General features: G+C 48.0%; 1 protein-coding gene across 1 annotated transcript in view; it reads left to right on the top strand.

Annotated features, from left to right (window-relative positions):
- efna2b (ephrin-A2b) overlaps positions 1-20,030 on the top strand; it is a 33,964-nt gene extending 13,934 nt beyond the window's left edge. The window contains exons 2-4 of the mRNA XM_030434315.1: positions 12,127-12,419; positions 15,417-15,482; positions 16,425-20,030. Of these exons, the coding sequence (XP_030290175.1) occupies positions 12,127-12,419; positions 15,417-15,482; positions 16,425-16,564 (499 nt within the window). The 3' untranslated portion in view covers positions 16,565-20,030. The remainder of the gene's footprint in view (positions 1-12,126; positions 12,420-15,416; positions 15,483-16,424) is intronic.
- Positions 20,031-22,500: the final 2,470 nt, after the last annotated feature.

Here is a 22,500-nt window from a genome sequence, read left to right as displayed (position 1 = left end):
AAGGTCGATATGTCAACATGACTTCCTGTTATTAATCTGATGACTGTAAACATTCAGTCATGTTACACACTGTGATGTAGGAGCTGATGGAGGTGGTGATGGAGGTGGTGATGGAGGTGGTGATGGAGGAGCTGATGGAGGTGGTGATGGAGGTGGTGATGGAGGAGCTGATGGAGGTGGTGATGGAGGTGGTGATGGAGGAGCTGATGGAGGTGGTGATGGAGGTTGTGATGGAGGTTGTGATGGAGGAGCTGATGGAGGAGCTGATGGAGGTGGTGATGGAGGAGGCTGATGGAGGTGGTGATGGAGGTGGTGATGGAGGTGGTGATGGAGGAGCTGATGGAGGTTGTGATGGAGGAGCTGATGGAGGAGCTGATGGAGGAGCTGATGGAGGTGGTGATGGAGGAGCTGATGGAGGTTGTGATGGAGGAGCTGATGGAGGAGCTGATGGAGGTGGTGATGGAGGAGCTGATGGAGGTGGTGATGGAGGTGGTGATGGAGGAGCTGATGGAGGTGGTGATGGAGGAGCTGATGGAGGAGCTGATGGAGGAGCTGATGGAGGTGGTGATGGAGGTGGGTGATGGAGGAGCTGATGGAGGTGGTGATGGAGGAGCGGATGGAGGTGGTGATGGAGGTGGTGATGGAGGTGGTGATGGAGGAGCTGATGGAGGAGCTGATGGAGGTGGTGATGGAGGAGCTGATGGAGGAGCTGATGGAGGTGGTGATGGAGGTTGTGATGGAGGTTGTGATGGAGGAGCTGATGGAGGTGGTGATGGAGGAGCTGATGGAGGAGCTGATGGAGGGTGGTGATGAGGAGCTGATGGAGGAGCTGATGGAGGTGGTGATGGAGGTTGTGATGGAGGTTGTGATGGAGGTGTGATGGAGGTGGTGATGGAGGAGCTGATGGAGGAGCTGATGGAGGTGGTGATGGAGGTTGTGATGGAGGTTGTGATGGAGGTGGTGATGGAGGTGGTGATGGAGGAGCTGATGGAGGAGCTGATGGAGGTGGTGATGGAGGAGCTGATGGAGATGGTGATGGAGGTGGTGATGGAGGAGCTGATGGAGGAGCTGATGGAGGTGGTGATGGAGGAGCTGATGAGGTGGTGATGGAGGTGGTGATGGAGGTGGTGATGGAGGAGCTGATGGAGGTGGTGATGGAGGAGCTGATGGAGGAGCTGATGGAGGTGGTGATGGAGGAGCTGATGGAGGTGGTGATGGAGGTGGTGATGGAGGTGGTGATGGAGGAGCTGATGGAGGAGCTGATGGAGGAGCTGATGGAGGTGGTGATGGAGGAGCTGATGGAGGTGGTGATGGAGGTGGTGATGGAGGTGGTGAGGAGGAGCTGATGGAGGTGGTGATGGAGGAGCTGATGGAGGTGGTGATGGAGGTGGTGATGGAGGTGGTGATGGAGGTGGTGATGGAGGAGCTGATGGAGGAGCTGATGGAGGTGGTGATGGAGGAGCTGATGGAGGTTGTGATGGAGGAGCTGATGGAGGAGCTGATGGAGGGTGGTGATGGAGGAGCTGATGGAGGTGGTGATGGAGGTGGTGATGGAGGAGGTGATGGAGGAGGTGATGGAGGTGATGGAGGTGGTGATGGAGGTGGTGATGGAGGAGGTGATGGAGGTGATGGAGGTGGTGATGGAGGTGGTGATGGAGGTGGTGATGGAGGGCTTAGGGTCATGTCTCCTCCGTCTCGTGTCTCTTAGTATAAAAACTGTGAAATGACTCTAAAGTGTCTGTAAACTGATTTCAGAGCAGCAGATTCTGTTTTTCATAGATTTTCTGCGGCCGGACTGAGAAGTGTGAAGTGTGAAGTGTGAAGTGTGAAGTGTGATGGCAGCCGGCCGGGCCGGCACCGGGCCAGCTTCAGGCCGGACTCCCACTTAATAGAAGTGATAAAGAGTGCCAGCTGGCAGGAAAACCCTCCAGCTCCTCTGTGAGCTCTGGTCCTCCTCGATCCTCCTCGATCCTCCTGAGACCGGACGGGTCCAGGACCGCTCTCCATACTCCAGGATGTTCTTGTTGTAGTGACTCTTTATTTTCCAGGAGGTTTCATGACGACCTGGAAGCTTTTTTAAGGACCTTTTTTTTCTTGACTTGAGAGCCTTTGAACAGCCTCAGGACAGTTCTCTGTTTTCTGTTATTTCTCCAGACTTTTCCAGGACCTGGAAACTGTCAACATTACAATTTCCAGGTTTTCAAACACCTTCAGCCTGTCATCCTTGGATCCATCAGGAATTTTGGATTTGTACATTCATAACTTTTCCAAGACAACTCGTTGTTCTCCAGGAATCTTCTGCTCTGGTCCAGGACGTTTCAAGGACTTGGCAACTGCCTTGAACACGAACACTTTCCAGGCCTTCCAGGAGTCTCGGGTGTGTGTTTTGTTCTATGATCAGAGCGTCGACACGTTCTGCTCTGACTGACAGGACCAGAGCTGATAGAGGGCCAGGGTGTGTGTGTGTGTGTGTGTGTGTGTGTGTGTGTCGGATCAGAACACAAAGCAGCAGCAGCCTCTTATTGTTACTAATGGGGAGGGGCGGGGCCAATGATATGGGCGGGGTGAGGGGGCCAGTTTGATTGACAGTTGGCAGATTTACGGCTGTGGACTCTCTCTCTCTCTCTCTCTCTCCCTCTCTCTGTCTCTCCCTCTCTCCCTCTCTCTCTCTCTCTCTCTCTCTCTCTCTCTCTCTCTGTGTCCAACTTTAAACTTGACCTCTCCTCACACACTGAGGCATTCTGGGTAATCCTCCTGCTACCTGTGTTTTTCACAATCAGACGAGAATGACATCATCAACCCCCAGGGTCTGTTCTCTGCTCTGCTCCAAGTGTGTGTAACTGTGACACACACACACACACACACACACACACACACACACACACACATATGCCTGGTGCGTGTGGAGTTCATGATGGGTCGCCGTGGTAACCAGAGACAAAGAGACTGGAGTCAAGTTACAGTGAACATGTGGCTGCACTGTGTGTGTGTGTGTGTGTGTGTGTGTGTGTGTGAATGTGTGTGGGTGTGTGTGTGTGTGTGCGTGTGTGTGTGTGTGAACATGTGTGTGTGTGTGTGTGTGTGAACATGATACCACATACTCTGAATATTACACGACTCAGGAATCTTGCAGCACCATACCTCCTGTCAGTGCAGCAGAACTGCAGAACTGTACTGTGAACACTGTGGAGCTGCTCAGCTGGCGGCCCGCGGGCCTCGGCTCCGTCCGGCCCGCTGCATTAGTGTCTGTCATGACATGAACGTTGTTTCCTCTGTTAACGTTTGATTTGTCTTCTCAGATCATCTTCACATAATAACACGTCTGACGGGCTTCAGTACAAAGATATTATTGAATAATGTTGAAGCATCAGACTGCTGATCTGCTCAGCTACAGAGAAAAAGCTGCACTGGTTCCTTTCTTACCGGTTTCTGTTTTCAGTGGTAAAAAATAATAAATCTGAGTAAACAATAAATAGTAAATAGTTTTAACATTTAAACTGTGAGCAGCCCAGAGTGTCAACATGCTGACTTAAAGGAGCAGTCCGTAGTTCTGCTGAGGAATGCTAACGAGCAGAGAAAGGTCCTCATTGGCTGATTTTAAATAAACAAACTCTCTTTGTTGTCATGACTGAATAAACAAACTGACCCTAGAGGAGTTTTACTTTGTTTATATGTGGCGGACCCTGCCACATCTCTAGCTTCAAACAGTGTTCTGGGACCTCATTTTCCTCCTTTGTTTATTCACTGATGGAAACATTTTTATGAACAGTCACTCACTAATATTGTTAATATTAAAATACTTCTTCATGTGACACAGACAGAAAACATGCATGTCAGGTGCTTTTATTTTGTAGGAGTTTAAGTTCAGGATAGACACTATAATAAGCAAAAATTAAATCTAACATGTTTACAAAGTATTAGAAAAGTCCGTTGCAACAAACCGGTTCATTAACTTAAGTTGAATTAACACTTAATAATGACGCCTGTCATAAATTAAATATAAATTTCATGTACATAAAAATGTAAAACATTCTATTATTCATCATGTGATCAGAGTCAGGGCACATTTTAGAGGAATGCTTTTGTTTTGAAAGTTTAGAGCTTCCTGTGGTCCTTCCTGTAATGATCACAAAAATCAGTTAAAGATACGGTGTTATAATATTACTTTGGTAAACATTGAAGTCACACATCTGAAGAGTACTCGAGTAAAAGTATCTGATATTAAATGTACTCAAGTATCAGTAAAGTAACTGATCCACAGATTACATGTGTGTAAACAAAGTCAGCCGATCGACACAATCACTGTTTTTATCTGCTGAGAAAATCTAAACTTTAAAACTGTTGCAGCATTCTGTAGAGTAACTAAAGTAATCTGTGTGTGTGTGTGTGTGTCAGGTGTGTGTGAGTGTCAGGTGTGTGTCAGGTGTGTGTGATTATGTGTATCAGGTTCTGGGCTTCAGATCTGATAGTGTTGTGTGGCAGGTTGTTGCTTCTTGTCTGAACCTGAAGGAAACAGAGTGTGTTTTGTGCCGAGCCTGTCAGGACGGACTCGGGTTACATGAACAGGCACACAGTGTCCTGCAGAGTCTCAGAGGACGTCCGGTAGGAGACGTCCGGCAGGAGACGTCCGGCAGGAGATGTCCAGCAGGAGACGTCCGGCAGGAGACGTCCGGCAGGAGACATCCAGCAGGAGACGTCCGGCAGGAGACGTCTAGCGGGAGACGTCTAGCAGGAGACGTCCGGCAGGAGACGTCCGGCAGGAGACGTCTAGCAGGAGACGTCCGGCGGGAGACGTCCGGCGGGAGACAATCACTGTTTTGTCCATCAGGGACAGACAGACTCAGATTATCAGACAACATGAGACTTAAACTTGTTTTATTTTGTTCTTTTACAGTAAAAATACAATCAAACAACAACCTGTGGTGGAATAAAGTTGAGCTTCTTTAAACGTCCACTGTGATATTTATTTGATAAGTTTTAGTTTTTAAGAAGTTGACATGAAACTGTTCGTACAGAATATTTCCATGCTGATCACTTCCTGATCGCCTCTATCAATTATCTGTTACACTTGTTTTAAAAATGTGTGTTGATGGTTAATAGTCACACATCACATGTGTCCTGTGAGGTCACTCATTTAGAAATCAATTAAATCTGAAGTTTGATTCACACAGAGGTCCAGGTGTCAGGTGTTCGCCCCCTGCTGGGTGTGAGTGGTACTGCAGCCTGTGGTCCACTTTGTATGAGCTTTATTAACAGTGTGCAGCAGCGACACTCTGAGCTGTGTGTGTGTGTGTGTGTGTGTGTGTGTGATTATTCCTGTTCATTCAGCCTCACTGTGCTGCAGCGTGTCAGCTACACATGGATTGAATGTGAGAACACCAAACTCAGTATTTTTTAAAAATGAAGCTTTTTGCTGCTTTGGCGTTTCAGCTCAGTGAAGAAAGACGTTGTTGTAAAAGTCGAGTCGGCTGCAGAAGTTCAGGAGCGTCTGACGCTGTGGACGAAATGGACTGACGGCGTTTTGTTAATGTTCTACAGAGAACAAACACACTTTCATAGGTGTCCTCAGGTGTCCTCAGGTGTGGTGTCCTCAGGTGTCCTCAGGTGTCCTCAGGTGTGGTGTCCTCAGGTGTGGTGTCCTCAGCTGTGATGTCCTCAGGTGTCCTCAGGTGTCCTCAGGTGTCCTCAGTTGTGGTGTCCTCAGGTGTCCTCAGGTGTGGTGTCCTCAGCTGTGGTGTCCTCAGCTATGGTGTCCTCAGGTGTCCTCAGGTGTGGTGTCCTCAGCTGTGGTGTCCTCAGCTATGGTGTCCTCAGGTGTCCTCAGGTGTGGTGTCCTCAGGTGTGGTGTCCTCAGGTGTCCTCAGGTGTGGTGTCCTCAGCTGTGGTGTCCTCAGCTGTGGTGTCCTCAGGTGTCCTCAGGTGTGGTGTCCTCAGCTATGGTGTCCTCAGGTGTCCTCAGGTGTGGTGTCCTCAGGTGTGGTGTCCTCAGGTGTCCTCAGGTGTGGTGTCCTCAGTTGTGGTGTCCCCAGCTGTGGTGTCCTCGGGTGTGGTGTCCTCAGGTGTCCTCAGCTGTGGTGTCCTCAGGTGTCCTCAGCTGTGGTGTCCTCAGGTGTCCTCAGGTGGTGTCCTCAGGTGTGGTGTCCTCAGGTGTCCTCAGGTGTGGTGTCCTCAGGTGTGGTGTCCTCAGCTGTGGTGTCCTCAGCTGTGGTGTCCTCAGGTGTCCTCAGGTGTGGTGTCCTCAGCTATGGTGTCCTCAGGTGTCCTCAGGTGTGGTGTCCTCAGCTGTGGTGTCCTCGGGTGTCCTCAGGTGTGGTGTCCTCAGGTGTCCTCAGGTGTGGTGTCCTCAGCTGTGGTGTCCTCGGGTGTCCTCAGGTGTGGTGTCCTCAGGTGTCCTCAGCTGTGGTGTCCTCAGGTGTGGTGTCCTCAGCTGTGGTGTCCTCGGGTGTCCTCAGGTGTGGTGTCCTCAGGTGTCCTCAGCTGTGGTGTCCTCAGGTGTCCTCAGCTGTGGTGTCCTCAGCTGTGGTGTCCTCAGGTGTCCTCAGCTGTGGTGTCCTCAGGTGTCCTCAGGTGTGGTGTCCTCAGGTGTCCTCAGCTGTGGTGTCCTCAGGTGTCCTCAGTTGTGGTGTCCCCAGCTGTGGTGTCCTCAGCTGTGGTGTCCTCGGGTGTCCTCAGGTGTGGTGTCCTCAGGTGTGGTGTCCTCAGGTGTGGTGTCCTCAGGTGTCCTCAGGTGTGGTGTCCTCAGCTGTGGTGTCCTCGGGTGTCCTCAGGTGTGGTGTCCTCAGGTGTGGTGTCCTCAGCTGTGATGTCCTCGGGTGTCCTCAGGTGTGGTGTCCTCAGGTGTCCTCAGCTGTGGTGTCCTCGGGTGTCCTCAGGTGTGGTGTCCTCAGGTGTCCTCAGCTGTGGTGTCCTCAGGTGTCCTCAGCTGTGGTGTCCTCAGCTGTGGTGTCCTCAGGTGTCCTCAGCTGTGGTGTCCTCAGGTGTCCTCAGGTGTGGTGTCCTCAGCTATGGTGTCCTCAGGTGTCCTCAGGTGTGGTGTCCTCAGCTGTGGTGTCCTCGGGTGTCCTCAGGTGTGGTGTCCTCAGGTGTCCTCAGGTGTGGTGTCCTCAGCTGTGGTGTCCTCGGGTGTCCTCAGGTGTGGTGTCCTCAGGTGTCCTCAGCTGTGGTGTCCTCAGGTGTGGTGTCCTCAGCTGTGGTGTCCTCGGGTGTCCTCAGGTGTGGTGTCCTCAGGTGTCCTCAGCTGTGGTGTCCTCAGGTGTCCTCAGCTGTGGTGTCCTCAGCTGTGGTGTCCTCAGGTGTCCTCAGCTGTGGTGTCCTCAGGTGTCCTCAGGTGTGGTGTCCTCAGGTGTCCTCAGCTGTGGTGTCCTCAGGTGTCCTCAGTTGTGGTGTCCCCAGCTGTGGTGTCCTCAGCTGTGGTGTCCTCGGGTGTCCTCAGGTGTGGTGTCCTCAGGTGTGGTGTCCTCAGGTGTGGTGTCCTCAGGTGTCCTCAGGTGTGGTGTCCTCAGCTGTGGTGTCCTCGGGTGTCCTCAGGTGTGGTGTCCTCAGGTGTGGTGTCCTCAGCTGTGATGTCCTCGGGTGTCCTCAGGTGTGGTGTCCTCAGGTGTCCTCAGCTGTGGTGTCCTCGGGTGTCCTCAGGTGTGGTGTCCTCAGGTGTCCTCAGGTGTGGTGTCCTCGGGTGTCCTCAGCTGTGGTGTCCTCGGGTGTCCTCAGGTGTGGTGTCCTCAGGTGTCCTCAGCTGTGGTGTCCTCAGCTGTGGTGTCCTCAGGTGTCCTCAGCTGTGGTGTCCTCAGGTGTGGTGTCCTCAGGTGTCCTCAGGTGTGGTGCTGGTTGAGAGTCTTTGAGATGGAGCTGTAGCTCATCAGGAGGGCCGGCGTGTCCGACATGCTGTTTGTGTGTGCTGAACAGTTTGGACACCAGGTGGATCTTTGTTGTCTGGGTCTAGATGTTTACCTGATGACACCTTCAGGCTCACCTGTTGCATCATTTCTAACCTGTTTGTTTGATACATAATTCTGACACTTGGACCCGACAGGAGCTTCTTTGTTCTGGTCCACGGTTCCTGCCTCTACAGAACTTCTCCTTCAGGACTTTACAGGCAATTTATCTGGATTGTCTGATTTCACAGCGGCTGCTCTGACACTTGAGATGTTGTCACAGTTGATCTGTCTGCAGGTGATCTGTCTGCAGGTATCTGTCTGCAGGTGATCTGTCTGCAGGTGATCTGTCTGCAGGTATCTGTCTGCAGGTGATCTGTCTGCAGGTATCTGTCTGCAGGTGATCTGTCTGCAGGTGATCTGTCTGCAGGTGATCTGTCTGCAGGTATCTGTCTGCAGGTATCTGTCTGCAGGTGATCTGTCTGCAGTTATCTGTCTGCAGGTGATCTGTCTGCAGGTGATCTGTCTGCAGGTTATCTGTCTGCAGTTATCTGTCTGCAGGTGATCTGTCTGCAGTGATCTGTCTGCAGGTGATCTGTCTGCAGGTGATCTGTCTGCAGGTGATCTGTCTGCAGTGATCTGTCTGCAGGTGATCTGTCTGCAGGTGATCTGTCTGCAGGTATCTGTCTGCAGGTGATCTGTCTGCAGGTATCTGTCTGCAGGTATCTGTCTGCAGGTGATCTGTCTGCAGGTATCTGTCTGCAGGTGATCTGTCTGCAGGTATCTGTCTGCAGGTATCTGTCTGCAGGTATCTGTCTGCAGGTATCTGTCTGCAGGTGATCTGTCTGCAGGTATCTGTCTGCAGGTATCTGTCTGCAGGTATCTGTCTGCAGGTATCTGTCTGCAGGTGATCTGTCTGCAGGTATCTGTCTGCAGGTGATCTGTCTGCAGGTATCTGTCTGCAGGTGATCTGTCTGCAGGTGATCTGTCTGCAGGTGATCTGTCTGCAGGTGATCTGTCTGCAGGTGATCTGTCTGCAGGTGATCTGTCTGCAGGTATCTGTCTGCAGGTGATCTGTCTGCAGGTGATCTGTCTGCAGGTGATCTGTCTGCAGGTATCTGTCTGCAGGTATCTGTCTGCAGGTGATCTGTCTGCAGGTGATCTGTCTGCAGGTATCTGTCTGCAGGTGATCTGTCTGCAGGTGATCTGTCTGCAGGTATCTGTCTGCAGGTGATCTGTCTGCAGGTGATCTGTCTTGCAGGTGATCTGTCTGCAGGTGATCTGTCTGCAGGTATCTGTCTGCAGGTATCTGTCTGCAGGTGATCTGTCTGCAGGTCAGTGGATGAGCTGTTGACCTGTTTGCTGCAGATCATCATAAAGAGCTCTGACGTCTGCAGCAGCAGTTTCATGTGAGACGTCCGTGTGGCTCCATGTTTCTCTGCTGGTGGAGGTCCGACTGGTCCTGATGGTTCAGACCGGTTAGAAATGTGAAACTGTGGACATTGAATTTTTCATTTATTGTTGCAGTCAGAACTTCCTGGAGTGACTGATTCAAAACAAAAAACAATGAATCTTCTCTTTTCTAATAAAGTGGAATCAAACTGAACATTTACGTTGCCAAACTTTATTAATGTTGCTGGAAGAAACACACCTGCGGCTGCTGCTCACACCTGGACCGCAATCTGTCAGGGAAACCACCTCGACCCGTCCTCGTCCTCTGGACCGTCCTCATCCACTGACCTTTACAGACCTGCACAGAGTAAACAGTAAATCACACTGAGGCATGCTGGGAGCTGTGACATCACAGCTGTGGACAAAGATTCACTTCAGCTGCTGGAAAGTTTCTCACTGCTCACTGAGCACGCCTGCTTTCACATGATGACTAAATACAGACTGGTGATGACGAGCAGCCCTGCTGAGGTACCAGGACCCACACCTGCTCACGCCTGCTCACGCCTTCTCACGCCTGCTCACGCCTTCTCACGCCTGCTCACGCCTTCTCACGCCTGCTCACGCCTGCTCACACCTTCTCACGCCTGCTCACGCCTGCTCACGCCTGCTCACACCTTCTCACGACTGCTCACGCCTGCTCACGCCTTCTCACACCTTCTCACGCCTTCTCACGCCTGCTCACGCCTTCTCACGCCTGCTCACACCTGTTCACACCTCAGACTCCAAGTTCACCCCCTGAGCATCAAACTGGATCAACAACTCTGACTGACCAGTGAGAACTCTCTCAGGCTACATGATGATGATGATGATGATGATGATGACGGTGAACCCGGCGGTCCCTCGGCCTTCTTCCATTAGACTGATGAGTAATGATGTGAGAGCTGCGGGGACAGAGTTCAGTGAACGCAGCGCCTGCTCTCTCAGCTGTTAGCGTCACCCAATCCTTCAGCTAACTGAGTTAGCCTGCACTTTGCTAATGGTGTTAGCGAAGACGAAGAGGGCGCGGCGAGGAGAAACGCCATCAGGACGGTTTCATCCAGCAGGAAACATCCAGCTGATCCCATCGACCTCCATCAGGACGACGCTCTCATGCTGCGTTCAGGCCACATGGGAATAATCATCGCTGTGATTCAGCAACAAACTGCGGAGGGAAACTTAAAGTGTTTGGAGTCATTAAGATAACTCGATCATACGGAGGCCCATCTGTGCCAAAAATAAATGCTTTACTTTTACGTCACACTTTCAGGAAGTGCCAGAGAAACAAAGACCGTCGAGGCTGAAGGAGGAGGAGCTCAACTTTTAATTAATTTCACTTTATTTATTCAAAACCACGTTTTAAAAGAAGTTAACAGGAAGTTGTGTGGACAGTCGGGACTCGTAGATTCAGGTTCAGGTGTTCCAGTCGTTTCCTGGTCTAGAAGAAAAAAAGTTTTTCAGTCAGAATCCAGATGAAGTGTTCTCCTGCGACCGTCACCGCCTCGCTCACAGGACTCTTTCAAACTTTATTCATAGAACACCTTTCAAACAAATCAAATATAAAATAATTCATTAATATTAGAAAACAAAAATGTATTTAGAGACTAATGAACACTATGAAGTCCAATAAAAAAAATAAGTGGCTGTTAAAATAACAAAAATGAGAATATAACATGGTAAACAGTCACATGGGGGACAGACAGACAGACGGCGCCCCCTGCAGTCTGTTTCTGCTGTTACTGTTCACTGTGATTAACCAGGAATGCTCAGCCAATCAGGACGGAGCCTGACAAACCAAATCAGTCGTTCAAACCTCATTAAGAGAATGTTAATTAGCTCAGCTGATTGGACGACCCGGCCGCTCTGTGTCTGATGAATATTCAGAGACACATGAAGTCTGATGAGTTTGTTTTCTGCGATCGATCGCTGAATGACGACGTTTCTGATAACGAGCTGAAACTCGTCTGTTTGTTCTAAATTAAATTATGTAAATTACAGCAACAGTGTGACGGAGCAGCTGTGAGGACAGAAACACTGATCGACTCTCCACGTTTTACATCAAACTTTATTTAACTGTCGACTTCAAACTGCCGTCAGCTGACAGAGACGGTTTGATCTGTGACTGATGATCGATATCTGACAGTGAAGGTTATTGATCACGTCCCGGTCGCCTGTTAGATGTCAGAACGCTGAAAATGATCCAACAATGTGACGACAAACGTCTTCTGTTGTTCAGTTCACTGAAACCAAACTGCCACATTTACACATTTCAACAATGAATCAGATATTCAGTTTGAGTAACAGAAACTAAAATGATTACATCATCCAAACAGACAGAAGTTCAAAACTTTATTAATCAGGTAAGAGTAAACAGGAAGTCAATCAGATCTCTGTCTGTAAACACACACACACACACACACACACACACACACACATGAATGGTTTCCGTGTGCTGCAGGTGAATGGAGGCTCTTTGTGTGACATCACGCTCAGCTTCTTCTTCTTCTTCTTTAAAGTAATAAGTAGAACATCTCTGAAACTCTGTTGTTGTTCTGTCTCAGGATCAAACCACCTGATTCTGACACGTTGGCTGTTAGCTGCTTCCTGTGCTACATGCTAACTGTGTTGGTGTGATCGCAACCTTCGAAAATATCACAGAAGGTTCAGGAAGTTTGTTGCGATAAATGCTGAAGGAGAGACTACGACTCCCAAGATGCATTTCACTGACAACCAATCACAGAGCTTCATTTCATGCCATGCGCTCCACAAACGGCAGAGAAGCCTTTTGTGACATCGTGACATCATCTCTCATCTTCTTCCTCCTCAGGTTCTTTCGGGGCGAATACACGGTGGAGGTGGCGATCAACGACTACCTGGACATCTACTGTCCGCACTACGAGGTGGCGGAGTCGGCCGAGCGGATGGAGCACTACGTGTTGTACATGGTGAACTACGACGGCTACACCACCTGCGACCACCACAGGAAGGGCTTCAAAAGGTGGGAGTGTAACCGCCCGCTGAGCCCAAACGGACCGCTCAAGTTCTCCGAGAAGTTCCAGCTGTTCACCCCCTTCAGCCTGGGCTTCGAGTTCAGGCCGGGCCACGAGTACTACTACATCTGTGAGTACTGCTACACCCGAGTACTGCTACACCCGAGTACTGCTACATCTGTGATTACTGCTACACCTGAGTACTGCTACACACTGAATACTGCTACACCCGAGTACTGCTACACACTGAATACTACACCCGAGTACTGCTACACCCAAGTACTGCTACACCCAAGTACTGCTACAACCGAGTACTGCTACACCCGAGTACTGCTACACCCAAGTACTGCTACAACCGAGTACTGCTACATACTGAGTACTGCTACACCCGAGTACTGCTACACACTGAATACTACACCCGAGTACTGCTACACCCGAGTACTGCTACATCTGTGAGTACTGCTACAACCGACTACTGCTACACCCGAGTACTGCTACACCCGAGTACTGCTACACACTGAGTACTGCTACACCCGAGTACTGCTACACACTGAATACTACACCCGAGTACTGCTACACCCAAGTACTGCTACACCCAAGTACTGCTACAACCGAGTACTGCTACACCCAAGTACTACTACAACCGAGTACTGCTACATACTGAATACTACACCCGAGTACTGCTACACACTGAATACTGCTACACCCGAGTACTGCTACACACTGAATACTACACCCGAGTACTGCTACACCCGAGTACTGCTACATCTGTGAGTACTGCTACAACCGACTACTGCTACACCCGAGTACTGCTACACCCGAGTACTGCTACATACTAAATACTGCTACACCCGAGTACTGCTACACCCGAGTACTGCTACACACTGAATACTGCTACACACTGAATACTGCTACACCCGAGTACTGCTACACCCGAGTACTGCTACACCCGAGTACTGCTACACACTGAATACTGCTACACCCGAGTACTGCTACACACTAAATACTGCTACACCCGAGTACTGCTACACCCGAGTACTGCTACACACTGAATACTGCTACACCCGAGTACTGCTACACACTGAATACTGCTACACCCGAGTACTGCTACACCCGAGTACTGCTACACACTGAATACTGCTACACACTGAATACTGCTACACCCAAGTACTGCTACAACCGAGTACTGCTACATACTGAATACTACACCCGAGTACTGCTACACACTGAATACTGCTACACCCGAGTACTGCTACACACTGAATACTACACCCGAGTACTGCTACACCCGAGTACTGCTACATCTGTGAGTACTGCTACAACCGACTACTGCTACACCCGAGTACTGCTACACCCGAGTACTGCTACATACTAAATACTGCTACACCCGAGTACTTCTACACCCGAGTACTGCTACACACTGAATACTGCTACACACTGAATACTGCTACACCCGAGTACTGCTACACCCGAGTACTGCTACACACTGAATACTGCTACACCCGAGTACTGCTACACCCGAGTACTGCTACACCCGAGTACTGCTACACACTGAATACTGCTACACCCGAGTACTGCTACACACTGAATACTGCTACACCCGAGTACTGCTACACCCGAGTACTGCTACACCCGAGTACTGCTACACACTGAATACTGCTACACCCGAGTACTGCTACACACTGAATACTGCTACACCCGAGTACTGCTACACCCGAGTACTGCTACACACTGAATACTGCTACACCCAAGTACTGCTACAACCGAGTACTGCTACATCTGTGAGTACTGCTACAACCGACTACTGCTACATACTGAATACTACACCCGAGTACTGCTACACACTGAATACTGCTACACCCGAGTACTGCTACACACTGAATACTACACCCGAGTACTGCTACACCCGAGTACTGCTACATCTGTGAGTACTGCTACAACCGACTACTGCTACATACTGAATACTGCTACACCCGAGTACTGCTACACCCGAGTACTGCTACACACTGAATACTGCTACACCCGAGTACTGCTACACCCGAGTACTGCTACACACTGAATACTGCTACACCCGAGTACTGCTACACCCGAGTACTGCTACACACTGAATACTGCTACACCCGAGTACTGCTACACCCGAGTACTGCTACACCCGAGTACTGCTACACACTGAATACTGCTACACCCGAGTACTGCTACACACTGAATACTGCTACACCCGAGTACTGCTACACCCGAGTACTGCTACACACTGAATACTGCTACACCCGAGTACTGCTACACACTGAATACTACACCCGAGTACTGCTACACCCGAGTACTGCTACATTCTGAATACTACACCCGAGTACTGCTACACACTGAATACTACACCCGAGTACTGCTACAACCGAGTACTGCTACATTCTGAATACTACACCCGAGTACTGCTACACACTGAATACTACACCCGAGTACTGCTACACCCGAGTACTGCTACATCTGTGAGTACTGCTACAACCGACTACTGCTACATACTGAATACTGCTACGCCCGAGTACTGCTACATCCGAGTACTGCTACACACTGAATACTGCTACACCCGAGTACTGCTACACCCGAGTACTGCTACACACTGAATACTGCTACACCCGAGTACTGCTACACCCGAGTACTGCTACATCTGTGAGTACTGCTACAACCGACTACTGCTACACACTGAATACTACACCCGAGTACTGCTACACACTGAATACTGCTACATCGAGTACTGCTACACCTGAGTACTGCTACACCCGAGTACTGCTACACCCGAGTACTGCTACACCCGAGTACTGCTACACACTGAATACTGCTACACCCGAGTACTGCTACACCTGAGTACTGCTACACCCGAGTACTGCTACACACTGAGTACTGCTACACCTGAGTACTGCTACATCGAGTACTGCTACACCTGAGTACTGCTACACCCGAGTACTGCTACACCCGAGTACTGCTACACACTGAGTACTGCTACACCCGAGTACTGCTACACACTGAATACTGCTACATCGAGTACTGCTACACCTGAGTACTGCTACACCTGAGTAGTACAGCTGCAGGTATCTGACGTGATGTCACTGATCTGTGATCTGTGTCTCTGCAGCGTCTCCACATCCTAACCTGGCTGGTAAACCCTGTCTGAAGCTCAAGATCTACGTCAAACCCACCAGTGAGTCTCTTCTTCTCCTCTCTTCTTCTCCTCTTCCTCTCCTCCTCTTCTCCTCGTTGTCCTCTAACTCTGACACTTCCACCTCGACACAACAACTTTGATTTTCACATGAAGTTGTTTATTTGGATCTGTTGTTCCTAATAATAATAATTAATAATCAAATCATCACAGTCAGTTTTAGACCTATCAGACGTCCTCCTGTGGTCACATGCAGTCAGAGTGTGGTTAGTTGTGAGTGTGTGTGTGTTGTGTGTGTGTGTGTGTGTGTGTGTGTTCTGTGAGTGTGTGTGTTAAATTACACACTGTCAGTTTTTTCCAGTCTGGCGCCCCCTTCAGTCTGATCCTGAGACTGCAGCATGGTGGTCTGTTAACAAGTGTCTCTTCTTCAAGGTTTAACTACAGCTCCCATGATGCTTTGGTAACGGGCCTATGATAAAGCATCATGGGAGCTGTAGTTGTTAAAGTGTTGTCTCTTTAAAGTCTCTTTAAACTAGGCTGGGATGATGTCAGAGTTGTTGGGAGATGCTGTGGTCTCACCTGTGTGTCTCTCCTGTGTGTCTCTCCTGTGTGTCTCACCTGTGTGTCTCTCCTGTGTGTCTCTCCTGTGTGTCTCACCTGTGTGTCTCTCCTGTGTGTCTCTCCTGTGTGTCTCACCTGTGTGTCTCTCCTGTGTGTCTCTCCTGTGTGTCTCTCCTGTGTGTCTCACCTGTGTGTCTCTCCTGTGTGTCTCACCTGTGTGTCTCTCCTGTGTGTCTCACCTGTGTGTCTCACCTGTGTGTCTCTCCTGTGTGTCTCTCCTGTGTGTCTCTCCTGTGTGTCTCACCTGTGTGTCTCTCCTGTGTGTCTCACCTGTGTGTCTCTCCTGTGTGTCTCACCTGTGTGTCTCACCTGTGTGTCTCTCCTGTGTGTCTCACCTGTGTGTCTCACCTGTGTGTCTCTCAGATGACTCGGTGTACGAGTCTCCGGAGCCGTTCCTGACTGACGACACCACCGGCGGCTGCAGCCTCGCTCTGCCCCGCCTCTCCCTGCTGTCCGCCATGTTGCTCGGCCTCTTCCTCGTCTTCCTCCTCGCCTCCTCATAGCACCTCCTCCTCCTGCTCCTCTTCCTCCAGCCGCTCTGAGGAGAAACCTGAGGCAGGGAACAGATCCAGCTCTCTCTCTCTGACCCCTGGCCTTCACCTGAACACTCAGCAGCTCAGCCAATCAGAGGCTGTGGTCACATGTGGGAGGAGCCTGGAGCTGCTGCTTGGAGTTAGTTTCTGTGGCGGATCATCTGAGATGTCGGTGCTGCCGGACTGCAGGCGCTGATCCAGACTCCACTGACTCTCATGTTGTAACTCTCACAGGTTGTTTCTGTGTTTCTGTCCCTCGTCAGCTTCCGTAGTTCCACACGTTGTCACAGATGTTTAATTCTGTGGTCGAAATGAGACCTGAGCTTCAGAACATGTCAACACAGTTTTATATAAAACTATAATAAATAAACCAGACGTCCGGTTCAGAGCAGCAGTCTGACAGTTGCAGCTGTTTGTTATCACTCAGCAGAACCTGGTGGTACCAGAAGATGTTTGAATGATCGGCTTCAGTGCTGCAGATGTAAGATGTTACAGTATCTGTACGCAGGCTGCGACGAGGACGGCTCACTTTAATCCTGTAGCAGCAGATGGAGTTCTGATGGCGTCTCAGAACTTCTACAGAATCTAAATCTAAACCTGTGAAAGAAAACTCTCAGGACTCATCACGTCATCACAGTCGGATGTTTGACACATTTAAATTTCACTTTCTCGACAGTTTGAGGTCGCTGCTGGTTCCATCTAATCCTACACTAATTAAATAATGTCATTAACTAATCAGTCGATAGTGACCCGATTCATCCTCCAACAATACAGACAGGTGGAAGCAGAGCTGATGAAACACCCGTCTGATGTCTCACTCAACACAAAGTCCAGTTCTTCAGTCAGAGCCGCTCCAGCCGGATCCGTCCCCAGCAGAGCCTGAAGCTTACACACTGGGGCTGCCCGATAAATCCAGTTTTCATCGTCATCACGATATGAACATGTGCGATAAACACATTGCAAAAGACTGCCATTATTTTGTTTACATGCGCCATGCACGCACATTGAGCATGCCAACATTTAGCCTATCAGACGGAGCCCTGGATACAAGGGCCAATCAGATGAAGCCCCAGCTAGCCGTTAGCTACCCTGACAAAATGAATCGGCATCAGTTTGGTGGTGATTGGCAGGTTATGATGGCTGAGAGAGAAAAACCATGAAAATGTGGTCGACGAAGACGTAGTGGTGAAGAGAAACAGCACTTCTGCTATATGGACTGATTCTGGATTCAGGAGAGACGACGTGTTACAAACACAGGTACTGTGTAAAACATGCCGAGCAGTCGTTGCAACTTCTAGAGGAAACACAACCAACATCCATCACCAGCTGCAATACAACCAGAAAGACCTACACCAACACTTCAAAACTAACGTCAGCCATCATTAACTGTATAGTTAATCATATGCAAACTTAAATATTTGTTTATTTATCACAAGTTATATCGTCATCGTGATATTGAACAGTGTTATCGCACATCGCAGACTTTCCTTATATCGTGCAGGCCCTACTCACACATATTGAGACATATCTTCTGATAATAACAGATTATCTTTAAAAATGATACATATTTATATGTAATATATATTTTTATTATTTAGATGTCGTAATAAATATCATCAATATCTGATCAATCGATGATCAGGTGACATCAGGTGTGAATGAAGCATTTAGACAAACATCTGCAGTGACTGGATCAGAAACACAGAAGCCGACCTGAGAGCAGACACGACCGCCAGTGGAGTCGGCTTCAGTGTGTGGAGGGACGAAGCTGGTCGTCTTCATCGTCTTCATCATCATCATCATCACCATCATCATCATCACCATCATCATCACCATCATCATCATCACGGCTCTTCGTCCTCAGCAGACAGAACGACATCATCAGTCTGCAGAAACACACTCAAACACTCAGCAGCTTCATCCTGCAGGATCCAGAAACTCTTCCAGATGTTTCACATTAACTTCATCATCAGATCCAGTTTATAATTCTCTCAAACGTCTTAAAACTGGAAGAAAAATTCATAAAGACAATTTGAAAATCAGACAAATTCAGACATCATGACGAGCTTACCTCATTAACATAATATACAGTTTCCATATTCACACTCATTTCTGTGACTGTAATCATCATCAGTATAATGATATAAAATCAATAATCAGAGACGCAGGCTGAGACTCTCTCTCTCATTGGCTGCATGTGTCTCTCGCCCAGCTGCAGCCGTCAGCAGACGCTGAGTCGACGCCTTTCATTCGTGTAAATCTGCCAAAGACTTTGTTCAACTTTTCTGTCGGGGGAGAAAAGTCAAACAGCAGCTACAGGGGTCGTCTTGGCCCCGCCTACTTCTGCCACAGGGGGGCGGGGTTATGTCGTTTTGTTGTAAAAATGTAAACGAATGTTAACGTGCAAAACAAAAATGAACCAATCAAAAATGGCCTTTTTTCCCACTGGTGCTGAATTTGTAGTGACTTCTTTGTGGGGAAACAGCGACGCCGTGTGGTCAGGAGGACTTTCTTTTCTTCTTCATCTCTTCATACCATCTCTCCATCTCCACTGATGGAGGGGAGTGTGTCCTTGTGTGTGGACGAGCAGGGGCATGCTGGGAAATGCAGTACTAACTAACGAACGCACTGTGATGGAGGCGGACAGAAGATGTAGCACTTGGACTTTGTTGAGGGAAACAAACTGATGTTTCCTGACAAAAAGAGTGAAATTGATGTTTTGATTTTATGTTTGTGCCATTTTTCTGTTTTAAAAAATGTTCGAGGAAATTCATATGAGATATGAAATCATCCAGAGAGATATGAAGGAATCAGTCGGATGTTTGTTGTTGTTACTGTTGTTGTTGTTGTTGTTGTTGTTTTCCTCCTTTATGTTCCTGCTTGCATCACAATGCATTCTGGTCCTTGTAGTCCTGTGTTTTCTGGTTCTGTTGATGAAAATGGTTCGGTGGGTTCATCATCCTTCTCTTCATAGATTTCTGTGTGGATGGAGTCTGTTTCTTGTGGTGTAAGAAATGTTGAAGAAGCTGGAGGAGGGAAAAAGTTGTGGTGGTGGTTTTGTGAGCGGGAGTGAGACCTCCCTCTGGTTTACAGCGTCTCTGAAGCTCAATCATACAGAGAGAAAATGTTTTTCTACATCCAAATGTCTGCGTGTCTATTCTCTGAGAGACAAAAATCTGTTTTTGTATATTTTCTTATTGGATGCTTATAAAGTCCTGTTAAAGAATGCATTTATCTGATTGGCTCAAGAGCTAACGAGGGGTCAGGGGTCATCAGGCCTCTTCAGGACTTCAGGATCTTTTTTTCCTGCGCTGCATGAGCAGGAAAAAACATTTTAAATACATTTACTGAATTTACTTTGAAGACCATCTCAGAGAGAACATGTGTACGAATCTGTGTTTGATAAATTCACCAATAAAAAATGTTCCACTAAAAATCAGTTTTCTGCTCGTCTTGTCCACACACACACACACACACACACACACACACACACATACACACACACACACACACACACACACATACACACACACACACACACACACACACTGCTTCTGTCACCATGTTGGCTTCTGGGAACAAGTCAGTGCATCACGTGACGATGCAGTTACACCGTCTGACCACCAGGAGAACTGGCTTCAGAGCCTGGCGCTCTTCATAGAGGCTGAGTAAGTATTGATCTGCAGAATGTGACCAGTCAAAGTTTAAAAGTTAAAGTGTAGAAGTGACGAGCTGCTCATGTGAAACTCCAGCTGGAGTGAAAACAGAACAAATGAAGGATGTTTATTAAAGGAGCAGTATGTAGGAACTGACCGTCTGTCAAATTCATAGTCACAGTTAAAAGGAGGCGGGGCACCACCAGAGTTACCGCTGACTGCTGCTAGCTGTAGCTGCCCGTAGCTAGTTAGCTGAGTTAGCCACGCAGCTAGCGGTGAGGACTAGGAGCTCAGAAACATCGGCACTGCTCTTGTTTACAGCACCAGCATTGAAGTTCTGGACCCGACGGGCCGGGGCTAGCTGGTTAGCATGCCAACTTCAGCAGATACAAAGTTTTATTCACACTCGATGATAATTTAGGTTAATTTTGGAACGTTTTCAGTTGAAGTTCGGACATACAGCCCCTCTAGAAGTTCTCGTTATCGTGATGTGCTCATCGATAAACTTCAGCTAATAATCAATCCACATGTCAGAGTGAATCTTAAACTTAAAATGATCATCAATCGGTACAACAGAGATCAGTCAAATCAGGCTGTATGTGGAACATTTTCACAATAAAAGCATCAGGACCTTCATGCTTTTATTTTGGTCCACTGATCAACAGTCGGTGGTGAACAGCTTCTCTTCAGTAAATGTTCAAACTAAACCAGGAAGGATTATTCAGACAGCTGTGACACAGCTGGTGACATCACTGCTGACATCATCAGAGCATCAGAGTCACTGCAGACTGAGTAACATGTGGACCGCAGCACCGACGGCACAGACCGTGTTCAGACATGTTCCCGCTCAGCAGCAGGAAGTTAACATCAGACTCACACTGACGCCTGCTGGTCAGCTGCCGTCACTACAACCTGCCTGCTGCAGGTCCTCACACCTGAGCTCACCTTCTCTACTGCACAGCTTCCTGATGATGTCATCATGTCATATGAGACCAATAACAATCAAACATTAATATTCAGTGAACTGGATGTTTCCTGTGTTTTAACAGTAAGTAGCACTTAATGTAGTTACTGTGATTATACTGTAGTTACTGTAGTTACTGTAATTATACTGTAGTTACTGTAGTTACTGTAGTTACTGTAACTACTGTAGTTACTGTAGTTACTGTGATTATGCTGTAGTTACTGTAGTTACTGTAGTTACTGTGATTATACTGTAGTTACTGTAGTTACTGTTATTATACTGTAGTTACTGTGATTATACTGTAGTTACTGTAGTTACTGTGATTATACAGCATAATCACAGTAACTACAGTAACTACAGTATAATCACAGTAACTACAGTATAATAACAGTAACTACAGTAACTACAGTACTACAGTATGATCACAGTAACTACAGTAACTACAGTAACTACAGTATAATCACAGTAACTACAGTATGATCACAGTAACTACAGTAACTACAGTAACTACAGTAACTACAGCATAATCACAGTAACTACAGTAGTTACAGTAACTACAGTAACTACAGTAGTTACAGTAACTACAGCATAATCACAGTAACTACAGTAGTTACAGTAACTACAGTAACTACAGTACTACAGTATAATCACAGTAACTACAGTAACTACAGTAACTACAGTATAATCACAGTAACTACAGTAACTACAGTATAATCACAGTAACTACAGTAACTACAGTATGATCACAGTAACTACAGTAACTACAGTAACTACAGCATAATCACAGTAACTACAGTAACTACAGTAACTACAGCATAATCACAGTAACTACAGTTACTACAGTATAATCACAGTAACTACAGTATGATCACAGTAACTACAGTAACTACAGTAACTACAGCATAATCACAGTAACTACAGTTACTACAGTATAATCACAGTAACTACAGTAACTACAGTAACTACAGCATAATCACAGTAACTACAGTAACTACAGTAACTACAGTATAATCACAGTAACTACAGTAACTACAGTAACTACAGCATAATCACAGTAACTACAGTAACTACAGTAACTACAGTATAATCACAGTAACTACAGTAACTACAGTAACTACAGTAACTACAGCATAATCACAGTAACTACAGTAACTACAGTAACTACAGCATAATCACAGTAACTACAGTAACTACAGTAACTACAGCAAAATCACAGTAACTACAGTAACTACAGTAACTACAGTATAATCACAGTAACTACAGCATAATAACTACAGTAACTACAG

This window comes from Sparus aurata, chromosome 11 (assembly GCF_900880675.1).
Source record: "Sparus aurata chromosome 11, fSpaAur1.1, whole genome shotgun sequence".
NCBI classification, from domain to species: domain Eukaryota; kingdom Metazoa; phylum Chordata; class Actinopteri; order Spariformes; family Sparidae; genus Sparus; species Sparus aurata.
The sequence above is the reverse complement of the archived record's forward strand: the minus strand, read 5'-3'. Positions and strand labels throughout refer to the sequence as shown.